The sequence below is a fragment of the Dasypus novemcinctus genome, chromosome 21 (genome assembly GCF_030445035.2).
Source record: "Dasypus novemcinctus isolate mDasNov1 chromosome 21, mDasNov1.1.hap2, whole genome shotgun sequence".
NCBI classification, from domain to species: domain Eukaryota; kingdom Metazoa; phylum Chordata; class Mammalia; order Cingulata; family Dasypodidae; genus Dasypus; species Dasypus novemcinctus.
Window position 1 is genome coordinate 82,940,401 of NC_080693.1, and position 18,681 is coordinate 82,959,081.

The 18,681-nt window shown below is 46.1% G+C and overlaps 1 protein-coding gene across 3 annotated transcripts in view; it reads right to left on the reverse strand.

Annotated features, from left to right (window-relative positions):
• Positions 1-18,681, reverse strand: part of CYTH1 (cytohesin 1) — a 110,938-nt gene that overhangs the window by 35,446 nt on the left and 56,811 nt on the right. For all 3 annotated transcript variants that reach the window (XM_071210832.1, XM_058284817.2, XM_004460437.4), the window contains exons 2-3: positions 8,319-8,401; positions 6,956-7,020 (exon numbers count right to left, since the gene is read on the reverse strand). Coding sequence is in view for 2 of the 3 variants with exons in the window: in XM_058284817.2 (XP_058140800.1) it covers positions 6,956-7,020; positions 8,319-8,401 (148 nt within the window). In the remaining variant the exon portion in view is untranslated. The remainder of the gene's footprint in view (positions 1-6,955; positions 7,021-8,318; positions 8,402-18,681) is intronic.

Here is an 18,681-nt window from a genome sequence, read left to right on the forward strand (position 1 = left end):
AAATAGCAAGCATTGGTGAGGATGCAGAGAAATAGAAACCCTTGTACATTGCTGGTGGGAAGGTAAAATGGTGTAGCTGCTATGAAAGGTAGTTTGGAGGTTTTTCAAAAACTTAAACATAGAATTACCATATGATCTAGAAATTCCACTCCCAGATACATACCCAAAAGAACTGAAAGCAGGGACGTGAACTCATATGTATATAGCAATAATCATCACAGCATTATTCACAACAGTCAAAAGGTGGAAGCAACCCAACTGCCTGTGAACAGATGCATGGAAAAACAATGTGGTCTATCCATACAGTGGAATATTAGCCAGCTGTAAAAAAAAAAAAAAAAAAAAGATAGAAAGAAAAATAAACAAATAAAAATAAAGAACTGAAAGGAAAAAAAAAGATGTGAAATGCTGGTACATGCTACAACATGCAACATGGTTAAACCTTGAGTGAAACAAGCCATACAAAAAAAGGACAAATGTATGATTTCTCTCACATGAAATACTTAGAATAAGCAAATTCATAGAGACAGAAAGCAGAATGGTGGATACCCAGTGTCTGGGGAGAGAGAATATGAGGTAATTACTAAATGAGGATGGGTTTTGGTTTGGGATGATGAAAACAGTTTGGAAATAGCGGTCAAAATTACAGTTTTTCAATGTACTTAATGTCAAAGAATTGGCTGCTTTAAACGGTTAAATGGTTTTTATGTTATATATATTTACCACAATTATATAAAAATTGTATAAAGTTTACTAATAAGTCTAAACCAAGACAAATTTAAATGGCTGTCTAATAATTTTACTTTGATCAACATTTCTAAACATACGCCATGGAAAAAGCCTGGTTCATGATGTCCACTAAAAGTGGGGTGGCTTCAATTGCAGCAAATGTACCACACTAGTGAAGGATGGTATTAATGTGGGAAAATGTGGAAGGGGTTGGGACATTACATTTATGTAATCTCAGTATCTTTAAAAAAATTAATTAAAAAAGAAAAAAAAAGTGGGGTGGCAAGGATTATGGGAAGATGGCAACAGATTAAGAAGCAAAGTTGCATGCTTTAACCAAACAATGGAGAAAGAACCAAAAGCGGTCCAAGGGATGCCCTTTGGGGGTCAGCAGACCAGGACAGTGCTATAAAACATCCAAGAGGGTGAGGGACAGAGAGACAAAGAAGCCGAAACGACAAACTGAGTTACCAAACCAAGCCCCCATGGCGGCCAGGAAAGGCACCCCTCCCCCACCTCGATATTAAGCTGGGATAAGACCCCTGGCTCACTGGCGCGAACTGACATCTTTCTCTCTGTCAGTTCTTTCAAGGGAAAAGGGAGGGGAGGTTAGGGGGACTTTTCTTCAGGGAATTTGGCCAGTAGAGCCTGCTTTGAATCTCTCATCTAGAGATTCAACACAGGAACCCAGGAAAGCCCAGAATGAACTTCTTTCATGGAAAGGTGCTCTAACTAGCGCCATCTGCTGGCCAGGCTGGAAATTGCAAGGACAAAAACCACTTTCTGTATCCAACCCCTGGGAGAAAATCTGCACCCCACTAGAGAGTCCCTGGCCCGATTTTGAAAATTTAAGCTGGGCAATTTTAAAGACTGAGAATAATCCAAAGACGAGCTGTGGGGGGAAAAAAATCAATAGGCAAGAGAAAGAAATTAGCCATCAGAATAAATATACCAACACATTCAGATGCCTAGACATCAGCAAAAAAATTACAAACCATACTAGGAAACAGGAAGAGATGGCCCAGCCAAAAGAACAAACAAAATATCCTGAAGAGATACAGAATTTAATACAATTAATCAGTGATAATAACATAACTCTCCTAAATCACTTTAAAGAATTTAGAAAATACGACTAAAGAAAAAGATATTAAGAAGATACTGGGAAAGTATAAAGAACATTTTGAAAGCCTGGAAAGAAAAGTAACAGACTTATGGGAATGAAAGACATGATGGATGAGATTAAAAAGATATTAAAGGCACATAAGGGCAAATATGAATTGCGTGAAGACAGAATTAGTGATTTCAAAGAACATCTGAACTGGAAAAGACAGAAGAGAATGGGAGAAAAAAGGAACAGCACCTCGGTACTGAAAGACAGCACAAAACACAAACATTCACATTATTGGTGTCCCAGAAGGGGAAAAGAATGGAAAAGAATATTTGAGGAAATAATGACTGAAAATTTCCCAACCCTTATGAAGGACATAAATATCAATATCCAAGAAGGACAACACACCCCAAACAGAATAAATCCAAACATACCTACCCTGAGATACCTACTATTCAGAATAACAAATGTGCAGAGATAAAGATTCTGAAAGCAGCAAGAGAGAAGCAAAGCATCACATACAAGGGAAATTTGATAAGATTAAACGCCGACCTCTCATCAGAAACCATGGAGAAGAGAAGAAAGTGGTATGACGTATTTAATGTACTGAAAGAGGAAAACTGCCAGCCAAGAATTCTGCATCTGGCAAAGCTGTCCTTCAAAAATGAGGGTGAGTTCCAAGTTTTCTCAAACAAACAAAAACAGATAGAATATGTTACCAAAAGACCAGATTTGCAAGAGATACTAAAGGGAGTCCTGTAGCCTGAAAGGATAAAACAAGGGTGGGAGATTTGGAGAAGAGTTTGGAAATGAAGATTATTAAGAAGGGTAAACTAAAGGATAAGAAGAGAGACAAAAGAATGATATAACGGAGAGCCAAGAACAAAATGGATGAGTAAGTAATGCCTTTACAGTAATAACATTGAGTGTTAATGGATTGAACTCCCCAATCAAAAGACACAGACTGATAGAATGGATAAAAAAATATGAACCGTCTATATGTTGTCTACAAGGGACCCACCTTGGACATAAGAACCCACCAGGTTAAAAGGGAAAGGTTGGAAAAAGGTTATTCCATGCAAATAGTAATCAAAAAAGAGCTGGAGTAGACCAGATAAATGTAAAACAATAATAATAGAGCAACTGGCAAAAATTGCTCCTGTGATCAGTATTCTGTCATTTTTTTCCATACAAAATAAACACTTGCTCTTTATTGAGAAGGACTGAAGAAGAGATATATTTTTGGATATTTCATTTTTCTTTAATCTTTTCTTATTCACACTCTTTTAATTAAACTTATCTATCTGGATCAATAATGATTAAGCATGTCTACAATTGAGCAAGATTTTGAATCTTTCTGCCTCATAAAATGAGTTGGCAAATTGTTATCAGTTGTAATTCATTCTAGCAAGATGTGAAGAATTCCCAAATAGGAATTTGATTATCTAGAAAGAATTATGGCCTACATGGAAATTAAATAACTAAACCAATAATTAATTTCATTCTTAGAGACAATTATGTCTAGTAGTTAGAGCTGTAATATAAAAATTAGGATTATGTTATAATTAGTTTCTATTATATTTGAATTATTTACATTTATAAATGTTTGTTGCTATGCTATTTTTATAATTGATTATATTAAATCTAACCTGGCCTTGTACTTTTTAAAAATTTATAATTTTTTTCAATCTATTTTTCTATTTATTATACAATTTTACAATAAAGGACGTTTTAACAGCTCAAAAGAGAAGCCACTGATTATATACTTTGGCTTGATCATATGGTACTTGAATATATCTGCCTAATATACAAATAATTGTTTAAGAAAAGCCAGACATAGCAGCTATGTACAACAGGGGAAACAGAGATTGAGAGGTGAGGAATTTTCTTGTTTGTCTGCTTTTTGTTTATTATTTTTACTGAATAAATGAAAATGCTTCAATAATGACTGAAGTGATGAACACACAACTACACGATTATACCAAATACCATTGACTGTACACTTTGGATAAATTGTATGTTTTATTAACATATATCAACAAAATTGATCTGTTTTCAAAAAAAGTGGAGTAGCAACTTTGGAGGCACCTTCAGAAGCAAGTCAGGAATGGCTAATGGTTCTAGCATCCCGTGCCACCGCCGGGTCCCTTCTCGCGGGCCTTCCCGCATCCATGGCGGCGTCCAGTACAGGGAGCCCAAACTCAGAACACGAGCCAGGCGCTTCCCGACCTGCCCGGCACCGGGACCCCGCGGCTCCAGCTCAGGCCCGGCAGCCACTGCTCGGAGGGGCTCTCCCCATTTTCGACACTCAGGGTCAGTACCTCAACAGAGCGTCCAAAACAAGACTGTTAGGCCACTGCTGGGTCACCTTAGCTAACTGATGCATATGAACTGCTGCAGTGTCTGAGTATTTCTATTTAATTAAATAGTATTTAGGGTCTTTTCTACACAATGTTGTCAGCATCAGGACTTTGATTTAAAAATATGACATGGAAGAATCAGAGCTAACGTAGTGCCTTTTTGAAGAACAAATCTATGTTAAGTCTGGGAGCTATGCATGTTTGCTTTCAGGGATCTGTAGAATAACTCTCCTTTCAGGGCTTCCAATACCAGAAATCCAGTTTAGGATCCAGATTTTAAACAAACAGCCTAATTAGTACTCCCTGACTTAGAGCTTCAGACACAACTAATAAGAATTACAAATGCTAATGAACTAGTTAGCTAAGGGTCTTAGGGGGCCTAACATTCACAAGCCTGCATCTAATATTTCCTTGGTGTACGATGGAAACCCACAGAGGACCAGCCAAGCAAAAACAAACGGCATGCTGACATCCAAACGTGGGCGCGCAGGCACCACCACGCCGGAAGGAGGCGCACCAAAATATTAATCCCCGTGTCTCTAGGAGGAGGGGTTATGGGAAATTTGTTTTCTTCGTACTTTCCTGGGTTTTACAATTTTTTTCTGCAATAAAGATGTCATGCTTTTGTAATCAGACAAAAGCTTTTTATGTTTTTAAAATATAAGTATAATTTACATTCAACAAAATGCAGAGATGTTTAAGTGCAGGGTTCGATGTGCTCTGACAAGCACACGCTCGTCTCCTGCCGTGTCTGTAGGTTCCCCCGTGACCCCTCCACGCAATCCCCCTCACAGCATTAGGGCTCCTGCAGTCCCGGAACCTCGGAGGAATGTGGGTGGACTACACCTGTGGCTTCTCTCCCTTAACGCCACGCCTTAAGATTCACCCAAGCTGTGCGGTGTTGGTTGATTCCTTAGTGTTGCTGATGAACAGTCTATTGTATGACTCTACGTCAATCTGTTCATCCATCCGTTTTCTGGTAGACATTTAGGCTATTTCCGGTTCTGGATTATTTTTTACAAGTACACTATAAATATTCTTGTAAAAGTCTTTTGGTGGACATATTTTCACTTTTGGGGGGTAAATATCTAGGAGGTGAATTGCTGGGTCATCCACATGGGTGTTTTATAAGAAACTGCCAAGCTTGTTCCCATCTTACTCTAACACAATGAGCCACTTACCTTTTAACTTCAGCCATCCCAGTGGGTGTGAAGTGGTGTATCACGGTGGTTTTGAGTCCCATTTCCTTATGACTAAGGGTGCTGTGCATCTTTTCAGTGTATATGTATGCTTCTTTTGTAAAGTGTTCAAGTTTTTATTTCAGTTTTTTTCTTATCATTGAATTGCATGCATTCTTTCTCTCTCTCTCCACACACACACACACACACACACACACACACACACACACAGGACACAAATCCTTTCTCATATATATGTTATTGAAAATACTTTCTCCCAGTCTATGGCTTGTCTGTTCATTTTCTTTTCTTTTTTTAAGATTTTTTTAAAAAATGTATTTCCCTCCCCTTCCCCCCACCCCAGTTGAGTGTTCTCTGTGTCCATTTGCTGCATGTTCTTGTTTTTGTCTGCTTCTGTTGTTGTCAGCAGCATGGGAATCTGTGTTTCTTTTTTTGTTGCATCATCTTGCTGCGTCAGCTCTCCGTGTGTGCGATGCCATTCCTGTGCAGGCTGCTCTTTCTTTCATGCTGGGCGGCTCTCCTTACGGGGTGCACTCCTTGCGTGTGGGGCTCCCCTACGCGGGGGACACCCCTGCGTGGCACGGCATTCCTCGCATGCATCAGCGCTGTGCGTGGGCCAGCTCCACACGGGTCAAGGAGGCCTGGGGTTTGAACCATGGACCTCCCATGTGGTAGATGGATGCCCTAACCACTGGGCCAAGTCTGCTTCCTGTATTCATTTTCTTTTAATGATATTTTTTATAAGAGCAAAAGTTTTTAATTTTGATAAACTCCAATTTATCAAATTTTAAAATGGAAAATAACTAAGCTACAATCTAAAATATGAAAATGACAAAACAGAGACTAGAAGTGATGAGCTGGTCACTTTCTATACGCCTCACTTCATTAATCCCTAATGGCGCTGCCCATTCGAGTTTAAAATACCAGAACAATCTTATGAAGCCGACAGGGAGACTTAGGCTTAGAAAAATACAGACGGTAGTGAATTAGAAACAGCCCATTTATTGCATTCAACAGTTAGAAAATGGTCTAGGAACCCCATTTAAAACTAAACTGCCAAAGTCACTAACACTTCATGTGGTTAAAGGGGAAAGTAAAGCCTGCAAATGCTCCTTGTCATTTTGCAGTGTAATTTAATTTCTACATTCTTCTCCCTTAAGCGTTAGGGAGGCACAAACAAGCTTACAATTATACCCAGACATAACTGGGTACTTCGGGCTTTTGAAATCGTATTAGTAGCATAAATTAAGCTTTTCCTTTACGCAGAGCATAACCAGAAACTTAAAAATACAAACACAGTGGACAACAGGGGGAGAAACAGTAATTCACACGAAAGTGTGGTAGCAGTTTAAGGCTTTCTGGGGCCTCTGAGGTTATCCAACTCGACCTCTCAAACGTGGAGAAGCCCCTGTGTCAGGAGTCCCTGCACTAGGCACTGGAAGGCAAAACGTCTGGTGCCAGGTGTGCTTTCTCCTCAAGTATGCCATCGACACACAATTACAGGCTGGAGGTTCCAGAAGCGACAACCACAAAAACCACTGGGCACAATGCAAACTCACCTTTCCTCTGTGGATCCCAGAGTCTCAATTTCATTAGCTACTTCTGCTATCTCATCCTTTAGCCTCTGCAAAAGAACAGGCAAAATTACCCGGAGAAGATGATACAGACCAAATGAAAACCTGTGAAATCTCAAATCATGTCCTCAAACCCAAAACAAAATCAAATAAAGCTAACAGAAATAAGAAACAAAAATCCAAAAACTAAATTAGGAATGTTATTTATCCAACAAAAATCAATCGAGCTCCTTCCAGAGAGTAAGCATTCTAGGGAATATAAAGGTGAAAAAGATACACAGCTCCTGACCTCAAGGAGTTTATAGTCAAGGAAAAAAAATATACCATATACACTGTGAAAAAAATGTATATTCTACCAGAAAAAAAAAAAACAGGCTGTCTCAATACAGTCTATTAGGCCAAACGTGCAATGTACTATACACTAGTATGATACAAGACTCACAAAAGAAACCGCTCTAGGACAGGCCAAGACTGAGCTGCCTGGTAGTGACCAGTGAGGACAATGTTTGATGGATTTGAGTATCTGTCTACCATCACCCTCTCTCCCAGTCGAGCTGGCCCTCAGCAAGGGTGGACTGTGCGGTGAAGAAGCTTGCATGGAGAACTGCTACATGTGCTTTTCTAGCATTTACCAGTGAAATGGGACTGAACAATTAGGGTCAACTATCCAAATATACTCAAACCAACAACTGGGCAATCTTTCCCATTTACACTCGCCACTTCGTGGTCACCAGGTGTGCCCCTTCCTTACCCCGCCCAAGCTCCCAAACGTTTTACAGAGAATTCTAGAAGAATACATATGCTGTGTCAGGGGCTAGAATAATCTAATGACTTACATGACTTATTTCCTATGAAGCTGGACAGTTCTGAAAAGGAGCTTAAAAATTCAAATAAAATAGCTATTGCAAGCGGAAATTCTTCTATGGGACCAGAAACGACACTATGTCCTTTTTAAGTATTAACTCACTTAATCCTTGCAGTACTGTAAAGCAGGTTATTTTCACCCTTACACTACAGATGAAGAACTGGAAATCAAAGTCCAATTTTCCCCCTCCAGAATCTTCACCTGGTGAGTGGCCAGCACTCTTGGCCTCTGCCCACCCCTTCTCTACTCCTCTGCCCTGGTCAGGCTAGGGCTGATCTCCAGCCAGCTGCACGAACCCCTACAAGCCACTGTGGAATTCCACCTCTTCATCTGCAAAGCAAAGGAGATTCTAAGGCCCCCATGCGGTTCAGAGATGCAGTGCGAGCAAGTCAGAAAACAAATGAGAAGATGCTTTGCGCGGGACAAACTCGAGCGCACACGGAAGGCGTCCCCGCTGTGTTCAAGCCACGCTAACGCTCTTGCCTGTATGTCCGCCAGCAGCTCCTGCTTCCGACGTCGGATGTTCTCCAGCTCCTGGCGCTCCTCTGGAGTCAGGTCGCTGGGAACTACAAAAAAAAAAGAGGGAAAAGTGACTAACAAAGCTGTGGTGTCACCACAGACTCAGAGCTGAAAACTCAGAGACCAAGGGAGGAGAAGGTAACAAGAAAAGAGCCGAAGCCAGTTTCAAAAATTACTACCTCTAGGAACAGTCCTGGTTCCAAACGCCTGTCAGGTCACTGAGAAGACTGCTTAGAACGGAAGCCCTGGGAACGCCAGCAGGGAGAAGGCCACCGTGGGGCCGCCCGTGCTGACTGTGAGCCGGCCAGGAAGAGGTACTGGCCAAACGCCTCCGTCCTCACCACCTCAGGCCCCTGCTTCATCTCCAGGCCGCAGCACTACCTCCCGAGTTCAAAGCCAACAGGGAAAGACGCCCCTGGGGGCGGGCCAGGGAAGCGAGTTACGAAACAACAAGAATAGTTTTGTGCCACTTTGGGGCCAGGCTGGGAGGGGACACTATGTATGTTACAGAGAGAAAACTCTAGAAGGAGAGGCACCACAGTACGCAGCCCTGGGGACCCGGGTTGCAGGGTGGCTTTATGTCTCCTTTCCAGCCTCCTAGGCAGCTTGAGTGATGTTTTAAGACGAGCGCTCATCAGCAGAAGCAAGGCGCTAACTCCAGCATGGCAGGTCTTGCCACGGAGCACGTGCTTCCAAGACTCACGTCCTCGCCTGTACGAGGGGGGCTCAGGGCGGACGCCCACCGGGACGAGGGTGCGGAAGGTGCGGGGACAGGGGGTGGGGGGGAGAGCCGCGTGGTCAACGAGAAGCACCTGCCAGCCCAGCTTAAAGGCCCAGCTCCAGACTGTCCCAGCAGGCCAAACGGGTCGCCTTGGACAAGTTACTTGGCCTCTCTGGCCACAGATCGGTCACCTGTAAGTGGGGAGCTGTGGCTGCCGTGCTCAAAGCAAAAGCGAGTCAAGTGCTTTGAACCCTGCCCAGCACTGGGCCGCCTCTTGCCTTCTCCATGGCAAAGTGAAGTGCACCCTGCGGCAGGGAGGAGCAGGTGGTCACCCTGGCGTCCTCGCGGGGGCGCTGGTGCGGGGAGGGCTGCGCAGCCTGACGTGGTGGCCACGAGCCGTGTGGCTGTCACGCGCTCAGGTGAAAGGGCCCAGCCGAATGTGCTAGAAGTTTAAACACACGCCGGACTTTGTCCCCCAAAATGTAAAATCTCACTTTAATAACAGCTTATATTGATTACACAATGAAACGACAGCCACTTAATGTACTGGGTTAAATACAATATATTATTTCCATTGATTTCACTGGGGCTACTAGGAAATGATTGTGTTTGTAGCTGGCATTATATTTCTCCCGAACAGCAGAGTTGGAAACTACCTCTGCCTGAGAGTGTATTTAGAACACAGACTCTTTCTGCCTGTGGCACTGAAGCTTAATCCTCTACATTCAGAGATTAGTTACCTTCCCCCAAAATACTTCATAAAAACCACTTCAACAAAGGAAACAGGGTAGAAACAACAGACCACAATTAAGCCTACAGCAGGGGTTCATCAGCTATATCAGAAGAGCTGATCTTGCTTTCCCAGCTTTTCCCCAGACTTCTCAAGTATCTTTTAAACTTCTCCAAGAGTCACAATAAGAAATGTACTTTATATTTCGACCCAATCCCCCCAAACACAAAGGTATCAAAAATAATACCAATGATAGCCTAGGGACGTAAACAGCAATTGAAAGAAAGCTACAGATTAGTTTAGGGACTGAGTAACAGTGAACCCAGAGGTGGCTGAGAACGGTGGTTGAGAGTACAAACGCAAGAGTGTCCTGTGGATGTACGTCACTGTTGCAAGGCGGTGGGAATGTGGAGAAGCATGGGAAAAATACAGTTAATGTAACCGGTGGATGATAGTCAACAGCAATATGTAATATTCTTGTATCAATGACAAAGATGAACTTTAATAATAAGGGGGTATGGAAAAATATGCCAAATGTACACTACAGACCATAGTTAGTGGTAATAGTCTGATGATACTGCCTCATAATTTGTAACAAATATTCCACAACAGTGTGGTGTGTTGGTGCAGGGGTGCTGTATAGGAGTTCTACACATGTACAGGACTGTATTGTAAGGTCTCAACTTCTATAATAAAAATATATTTTAGGAAGCGGATGTGGCTCAAGTGATTGGGCTTCCACCTACCACATGGGAGACCCCTGGTCTGGCTCCCAGTGCCTCCTAAAGAAGACAGTGCGCTGACACAATAAGAGACACAAGAAGAAAAAATAAAGTGAGAGGCACAACAAAGCAGGAAGTGGAGGTTCCCAGTGCCTCCTAGAGAGGATGAACAAGACAATGAGCTGATATGATGGGCAGGTGCGGTGAGCTGACACAAGAAGACAACACAATAAGAGACACAGGAAGAAAAATGCAATGAGAGACACAAAAAAACAAGGAGTAAAGCAGGCTCAGGCAATTAGGTGCCTCCCTCCCATATCATCAGAGGTCCCAGGTTCGGCTCCCAGCGCCTCCTAAAGAAACAAGGAAGATGAACAGACACAGCAAATGCAAACAATGAGGGGATAGGGAGAAATAAGTAATAAATCTTGAAAAAAATACATATATATATATTTTAAATAAATAAATACTGCATCACATGGAGTGCACTGATGGTGTGAAGCACACTGAGACTTCCTACTGTTCCACTTTCTGCGAGCAGCCCACTAAATTGACTCCACAGCCTACCGAATGCACTGAGACCTGTAGTTTGGAAAACACTCTCCCACCCTGGAGCAGAAGAGGCCGCCATGCTGGCAGTTCTGTGCAAACCCCCGAGGATACCGGCCAAATCCAGCTCGGGTCCTCTTCACGCCACCGGGGAAGGCCTGGCTGCTCCAGGCCTGCTGGCCTCTCTGAGACGACAAACCATCGACCTAAGAATGCAGGAGCAATTAGGCTAGTAACAAGTTAGCCCCATGTGGAGCAAAAAGCACTTGGAAAAACAAGAGGCACCTACCCGCCGACACCCCACTCTGGAGGAAGCGTGCCTAACGGGGGCCACGCCCATTTCTCTGGACTTGGCAGTCCATGAAGACTGGACCATCCTTTAAGAAATTAACTCCCTGAGGTTCTAGAAGACAAAACTCATTCTGATATAAGATGGTTTTAAAAATGTGGAGCAAGAGTTCTTGTTCTTTTTTAAAAACAGCTGTTCTCTGGGGCGGCTGGGTGGGGGGCAACAAATGGGCCTTGGTTTTGAAGGTAGAGAACTGACTTAATCAGACCACCAGTGAGTCTCTATCCAAGCAGAGGCAAAACTAAATGCAAGGTCCTTATAATGAAGTTCATGAAAACACAATCATCATGTAAAAAATGTCTATCTCAAGACTGCTGAATATCCTAAGAAACTAATTTCTATCATTCAAAACCGAAAACGCCCTGTGGTTGCTTTCTTTCCAGTACCTAAGCGCCCAACGATTCTGGGTCAGTGTTCACGTGACACCTTTTCTGGAAGGTCACATTTTAGTTGCTCCATCACAAATTTAGAATGTGCTTCCAGACCTTTCCCTTCCAAGGTACTATTTTAAACAGAAAAGGAATAAAAAAGGCATAAGCCTCAATATTAAAGAGTACATACGGAAGAGGGGCCGTCAGCAGGAGAGAGCCAATCTCCGGAGCAGGAAGTACAGGAGGCGCCAGCACCTTCCAGAACCTAAACCCCAGCGGGCAGGCAGCCTGCATGGCACGTTAACTGCTGGGCTGGGCCACCAAGCTCAGCGGCGCACGCAGAAGATTCTGAATAGGACCTGTCCCAGGCAGAAGCAGAACGGAGCCAACTTCCCGGTGGGCTGGCGCACGGGAGCTGGTGCCCAGCGAAAAGCCCTCCGCGGCCTGACACTGGATGGCCGGGTGTCGCCAGGGAGCAAAGCAGGCTCCTGCCCACTGGCCCTCCGTAAGCCCCCTCTGCCCCTCTGACATGGACTTCTGCTCAGCCCATCCACTGCTTCCACCTCCCACTCCCAGAGGCGGCAGGAGCCTCAGATAGCTGGGGAAACCTACAGCATGAACCAGAAAAAAACAGAGAGGAAAGAGAAAAACCAACCCCGGAGCAAAGAGATCATTAAGGGGACAAAAGAACTTTAAAGGAACAGAAGACTCAGAAAAAGGAACAATTAAAGAAAAAGAGTAAACTCTTAGAGATTAAACTTATTTTGCCCCTCCCTCAAAAATTACAAAAAAGAGTCAAAAAAGGATTACAAGATAAAATTGAGGCACTGTGGGCAGCACAGAGAACAAAGAGACTTGAAAATATGAGTGGAATTCCAAGTGTCCATCAACTCACCCAGCAGAATGGTGTTTAAACCACAAACCAGGGAGAAGCAGTCAAAAGTTCAGGGATTGAAGAAGCCCCTAAAACCTCCACAGGGGAGAAGAAGGGAACCAGATCGCAAACCACAGAAGGACCTGCCCCCAAAACTGGTGACTGGGGAAGACGGGCGCCGGGCCTCCACAGCATCTCCACTGCGAGTGGCCGGTCCAGCGGACGGCGGACGTCTGACCTCCCACGCACCCTTTGAAAGCACTCCAGGAGGAGGGAGACTGGGCCGCAGGGGAACACTGAGCTCAGACCTCCCACAGACAGACAAAAGGACACCAAAACAGACAGATAGGAAGCGGAGACGAGAGGACAGGTGAGAAGGGCGCTCCAAGACCCCTGTGAGAGCACACGGTTTGCAGCCTCCTCTCAGGAGTGGAAGTGCAGCTGGAGACAGAAAAACAAAAACCAGAGCAATCGAGGTCTAAATGAAGAAATCACCGAGTGGCATGGCTGGGGGGCGGTCAGCAGCCGGTGCAACAGTGGCCCACAAGGGCAGGGGAGCCGGAGAGGACACGCAGGGCACCTGACACCCCGGCCCCTGGCAGATCGTCCACTGGATTTCAGCTCTCGGAGTCCACTGTGGACAAAGTGTGGACGACCAACCACCATCAAGAACGGACAGGAAGAAAAGGAAGTGGGGCACGGAGTACGGAGTCCTTATCCATCATGGGAGAAAGTCAGGAAATCATGGACTTTGAGAGAATAATCAATGATAGAAGAATATTAAATATGCATCTGGCAGTTCCCACCAGAAGAGCTAAAACTAAAAAAAGTTAAGAGTGGATGCTTTAGGAGAGCAGGGCTGGGGTGGAGAGAAACAGGGCCTATGAAATCCTGAACACTCGCTTTAAAAAACTAGCAAATGGGAAATGGCTGTAGCTCAATCGATTGGGCTCCCGTCTACCACATGGGATCCCTGGTTCCTGTCCCAGGGCCTCCTTGTGAAGGCAGGCTGGCCCATGCCCGCGGAGAGCTGGCACAGCAAGATGACGCAACAAAGGGAGGCAAGCAGACAAGCAGAAGAATGCACAGCAAATGGACACAGAGAGCAGACCGCGAGCAAGTCATGGGGGGAGGGGAGTAAATAAAAATTTTAAAAAAGCAACCATGCATGTGCTAGTCCAATTTTAAAATGAAAAATAAGTGTTAGCACATGGCTGCTAGGAGATACAGGCCTTGCATGCTCTAATGGTCAGGCAAGAGAAGTTTTTGGTCAATTAAGAGACTAAAGGAGACATTTATTTTGATCCAGTCTCCTGACGTTAACAGCTTGATTTATGAATTATTTTTTCACTTATACTTAATACACTTAAGTCTCAATGCTGCTTCCTCTGTGGCTCACCAAATCATCTAAAAACACGAAGAACATAATAACGCAGATCTTGATCTAATTTTTCTAGAGGATTTTTGCTCTCAGAGGAAGAAAAATCCACCATGTTTTTCCTTCCAGACCTGAGAACCAAAACTTGAATGGGTGAGCCCCACAATCCTGGCTAAGGCCGCCAGGACTCGGGGCACACTCGCGACCTGTCCACACAGCTCCTGGGACAGCCGCGGGGCGGGGCAGGGCGCTGCTCCTGCCACTTCTTGTCCCGCAGGGCAGATGGCCAGGCTCTCCCTCTGAAGGAAGGGCTGCGGGCTCCTTCGCAGGCTCCAGCCAAGCAGTGGGAACGCCGGTGGGCACAGACGCTGCCGCCCGGCACGGTGACTGCCTCCTGCCGCCCCCTTTCTGCAAGGGTTAATGCACCAGGCATCCTGCTTAGAGCCCCCGGCCCCCTCAACATTCCTGTCCAGGGTTCCAATTTAAGGAAGGGATTAAAGGGCCTAAAACAACAAGGGGCCATGTGTTGGCAGCCAGGGGAAAAGCCACCCAAGGGGCGCTTTCACTGATTTATTTGGGCCGCTCTGAGCAGTGGCAAGTGGCGCCTACAAAGGAGGACAAAGGAGGGCCACCTTAAAGGGGCTGCGGCCTCCCCAGCGCGGGCGCCACAGCAGCACCCAGTTGTTGCCCAGAGACGCAGCTCTGGCCCGGGTCTCCCTCCTCCACGGGCCACAGGCAGATCCCCAGAGACACACCATGGAGTTGAACCAAGCAGAGGCAGGGGCCGCCAGCCAAGACGGACGCGGCCACGGCCCGGGGCGGGAGGGACAGTCGCGGTTCCAGGCGCTGGGGCAGCAAGACGCTGGCACCAAGACGCTGCCCTCTGAGCTCACCCGGCTACCACCCTGCTCTAACATAAGCACTTTTCCTTATTACAGCCCCCGACTTTCTTTCTGGGGGGTTAGCCCGTGGAGCTGTCAAGAGAGAAAAAGGGTCCAAATTTAAACACGCACAGCAGGCAACATTTAAAAACGGAATTAGGCAGCGAGCCTGAGCGTGTCTGGGAAGCTGAAAGGCCTTCGAGAAAATGGAGACGTGCAGCCAAAGTTCCCACGCTGGCCAAGCCTCCCTCAAGCCCTGGTCCTCCAGGCCGAGGGGGTCCTGGTTACTTCCAAACACATTTGAGGGGTGGCACCAGGCCTCACAGGGCCTGCGTCCGGGGGTGCCATCTGCTGAACAATGCCACCCCCTTACTGACCTGCAACGTTTCTAAAAAGGGACAGCACAGGTACAACCTCAAGCCCTGTCTGTGCAGCAGCAGCAGCAGTCAAATAAAACACCACACTTTTCCATGCCCTCTCCAAAAACACGAGAATGCTCCGGCCAAGAACAATGGGCTATGTACAAACAGCGCTGTGGGTTTCAAGGGTCCAAATCTGGGAAATCATCCACTTGAGCAAAAGCCCACTTGTATATCTTAAACCCCAAGACACAGAGATCGAAGATGCCATGGAGGTGAAGGATGTGGTGGCAGGCTCCACGCACCCAGCACTTCCTGACCATGACCTGCCTGCTGCAGGGGCCCACAGGGCAGAGCCGCAAACAAATTCACCTGTGTACCGCAAACCGCTGTGGATGTAGAAAGAACACAGCCTTTGGAGACATGCAAACGGGCAAACCCTGGACTCAGCTTCACGCACCTGTGTAAAGGAACTGTTGCCCTCTACCCCTAGCACTCCTGCGGGATCAAGTGACTGTAAGAGGAGGAATCCCTGGCACAAGCAGGTGCCATGAATGCCAAGTTTCTTTATCCATACATCTCATTAGCCTTCCTTTTATTGTTTCCTCCCAACTGTGTGATCACTGATTCAGTCATCACACGTTTATCACTTGCCTAACAGGCAGAAGGCTGTGAGGAGTCAACGCTGAAGACGACAGACCTGGGCCCTTCCTGTAGGAACTGAGGGTCACAGGAAATGTCTACACACACACTGACAATCTCAAGACAGCATGCATGACGCATGCTGCGCCAGTCCACAGCAGGGCCAGACCCCGACGTGGGCTCAATTGGGAGACTGCCCCCCTCTGAGGACGCGGGGTCCTACCCCAGCCCCACGCTTACAGCTGTGTGACCTGGGGCAAGGTGCTTAATCACTCTGTGTTTCAAGGTGAACAGTAAGAGGCTGCTTCCTGAGCAGAATGCTCTTTAAAAGGGATGACATGGGGAGCCCATGCAGCTCTGGCTGAGCGCCTGCTTCCCGTGTACAAGGTCCCGGGTTCGATCCCCAGTACCTCCTAAAAACAAAATAAATGAAAAAACCAACTCTCACTGGGGAGCAGATGTAGCTCAGTGGCTGAGCATCTGCTTCCCATGTAAGAGGCAGAGGGTTCAATCCCTGGTACTTCCTAAAAAAAATTAAAAAATAAAAAAAGGGATAACAACTTTATAATGTAGCAGGAAAATACAAATAACAGTAATACAAAATCTGGTAAATTAAAAATTATGGGATGAGAATACTGTAGGGCATGGCTAAGAATTGCAGCTAAAGTAGCAAACAAGAAAAAGCTGTCAAGGATTCAAAGATAAAATTCTTGCAGCTCATTACTACAATCACAGAATGGGTTGAGTTACAGGAATTTTTCTCCCCTCATTGAAAAAATGTCCGACTTCCACAAAACTCAATTCCACACTGACATTAGAAAACGCAGGGTCTGATTTTTAAAACAGGGATAAGAACACAACTAAAATTCAGGGTATCTTTCAGATTAAAAAAGAATACATAAAAGTCATAATAATGAAGGTAGCTGACCCACAGTTCTCGGGGTCACCATCAGGATGAAAGAAGGGAAGGACGGGAAAAGGGCTGGGCCTGAGCGCTCCGCTGCCCCTCGGGATGTACCTCCTTCACCCCTTCACAGACGGGCTGCCAGCTGGGGAAGCCAAGTCCTCCTCCTCTACCAGGTCAGAGCCCTCACGACCCTTTCCAGGGTGCAATACCAACATCCTGATTTGGGGCTTGACAGCCCCGTGCAGAGCACCTGCAGCCCCAGAGGCTGCGAAAGAGTCTCCTCTCTCCCAGGACCACGGGGCTGGCACAGCAGCAGCCAGCGGACGCGACCTCGGTGCAGGGGGCCAGCCCGTGTGGGCTGTTCCATTCAAAACCCTGTCTCTGCCCGTAGGCAAGCACATTAAAGGCTTACTGCCACCATCTGCTGGTTTAAGGAAACCCTGGTTCCTATTCTCAGGCCAGAAACACTACCACTACCACCTAACCACCCCAGCCTCATTAACCCCGACGAGTGCGGCCCCCGCGGGCAAGGGGCTCTGTGCCAGTTTTATTTACTCCAGGGGTTCTTAACCAGGGGACCATGGATTTCAGGGGGTCCTGGAGCTGGAACTGAAAAAAAAAAAAAACTTATTATCTTTATTTTCTCTGACCTCGAATTGAAATCTAGCATTGCCTTCACTTACGAAGGTATGCAATAAATTACAGCAGTGTTCATTTCATATCACGTTACAGCTGTTGCCCATCTTGCAAAATCGCTTATGCTCATCCATAGTTCGAAATTGTGGTAGGTGTTAGACCCAACACTAGTCATAAAACCACCTGCTGCTACTTTCTGAGAAGGGGTCTGTGGTTTTCCCCCGAGCAGCAAAGGAGTCCGTGGTACAAGAAAGGTTTGGAACCCCTGACTTACTCGTCTGTGACCTTGGGCAATTCGGCCTCTCCTCAAGCCTGGAAGGGGATGTCCCAGCCTGGCCCTTCTCAAGCCAGAGGATGGACGTGGGAAAGTGCCATAAACTATCTTACAAAAGGAAGGGACTTCATCATCTCACACAGAGAAAAGAACGAACACATTTTAGCTCATAAAGCTTAGAATTCAACAGCTTAGTTTGTATAGTGTTATGAATGACCCCCCAACCAAAGGGAAATCAGGTCATACGTGAAGGTAATTAAAAAACTAAGTTATAAAATTTTACCCTAAAAGTTTGGTCTAGCGAAACAAAGTTAACAATCAACTTTCAATAAAAGCTAAGGACTAGAAAATACTCGACTGAAGAGCCCCAGCCTTTTCTAAGGCCTACCAGTGACGCTGGCTCGTCTGATTATGGCGGGTTTCGCAGCAGCCCTCCAGCGCTCACGCTTCCGATCAGGGCCCCAGGCGCTCTTCTGAAAAGGTCCTGGGACCCAAGTCAGAGCTGGAACCAGCTCAGGGAGGAAGAGCCACCGTCCACCCCTGGCCGTGGGAAAAGCAGCGCAATCCTGAGCTCCCGCGGAACCCTGTGAACTCCCTATCCCCCCACCCACCCACATCACACCGCACAACCCCCTCCCACCCCACGCCCCGTGCCAGGCGGCAGCAGCTCCTGAGGACGCCGCTGGCAGTCGCTGCCAACGGCACAGCTGTGCCCACACCCCATCCGCGCTGAAACAGAGGCTGGGGGAGGGAGTGCTCAGAGTCAGTTCTCACTGTCATTCCTAAAATCTGAGTCCAAGACCTGTGCAAGTCCCCTAGGAAAAAAAAATCTTTTTTTGCACACTTAACCATTCTCCCTCAGTCCTAGAGCTGGAACAGGCTCCTGGGATCAAATGGACAATTACAACACCCTTTCTCTGGGTACTGAGGAAGG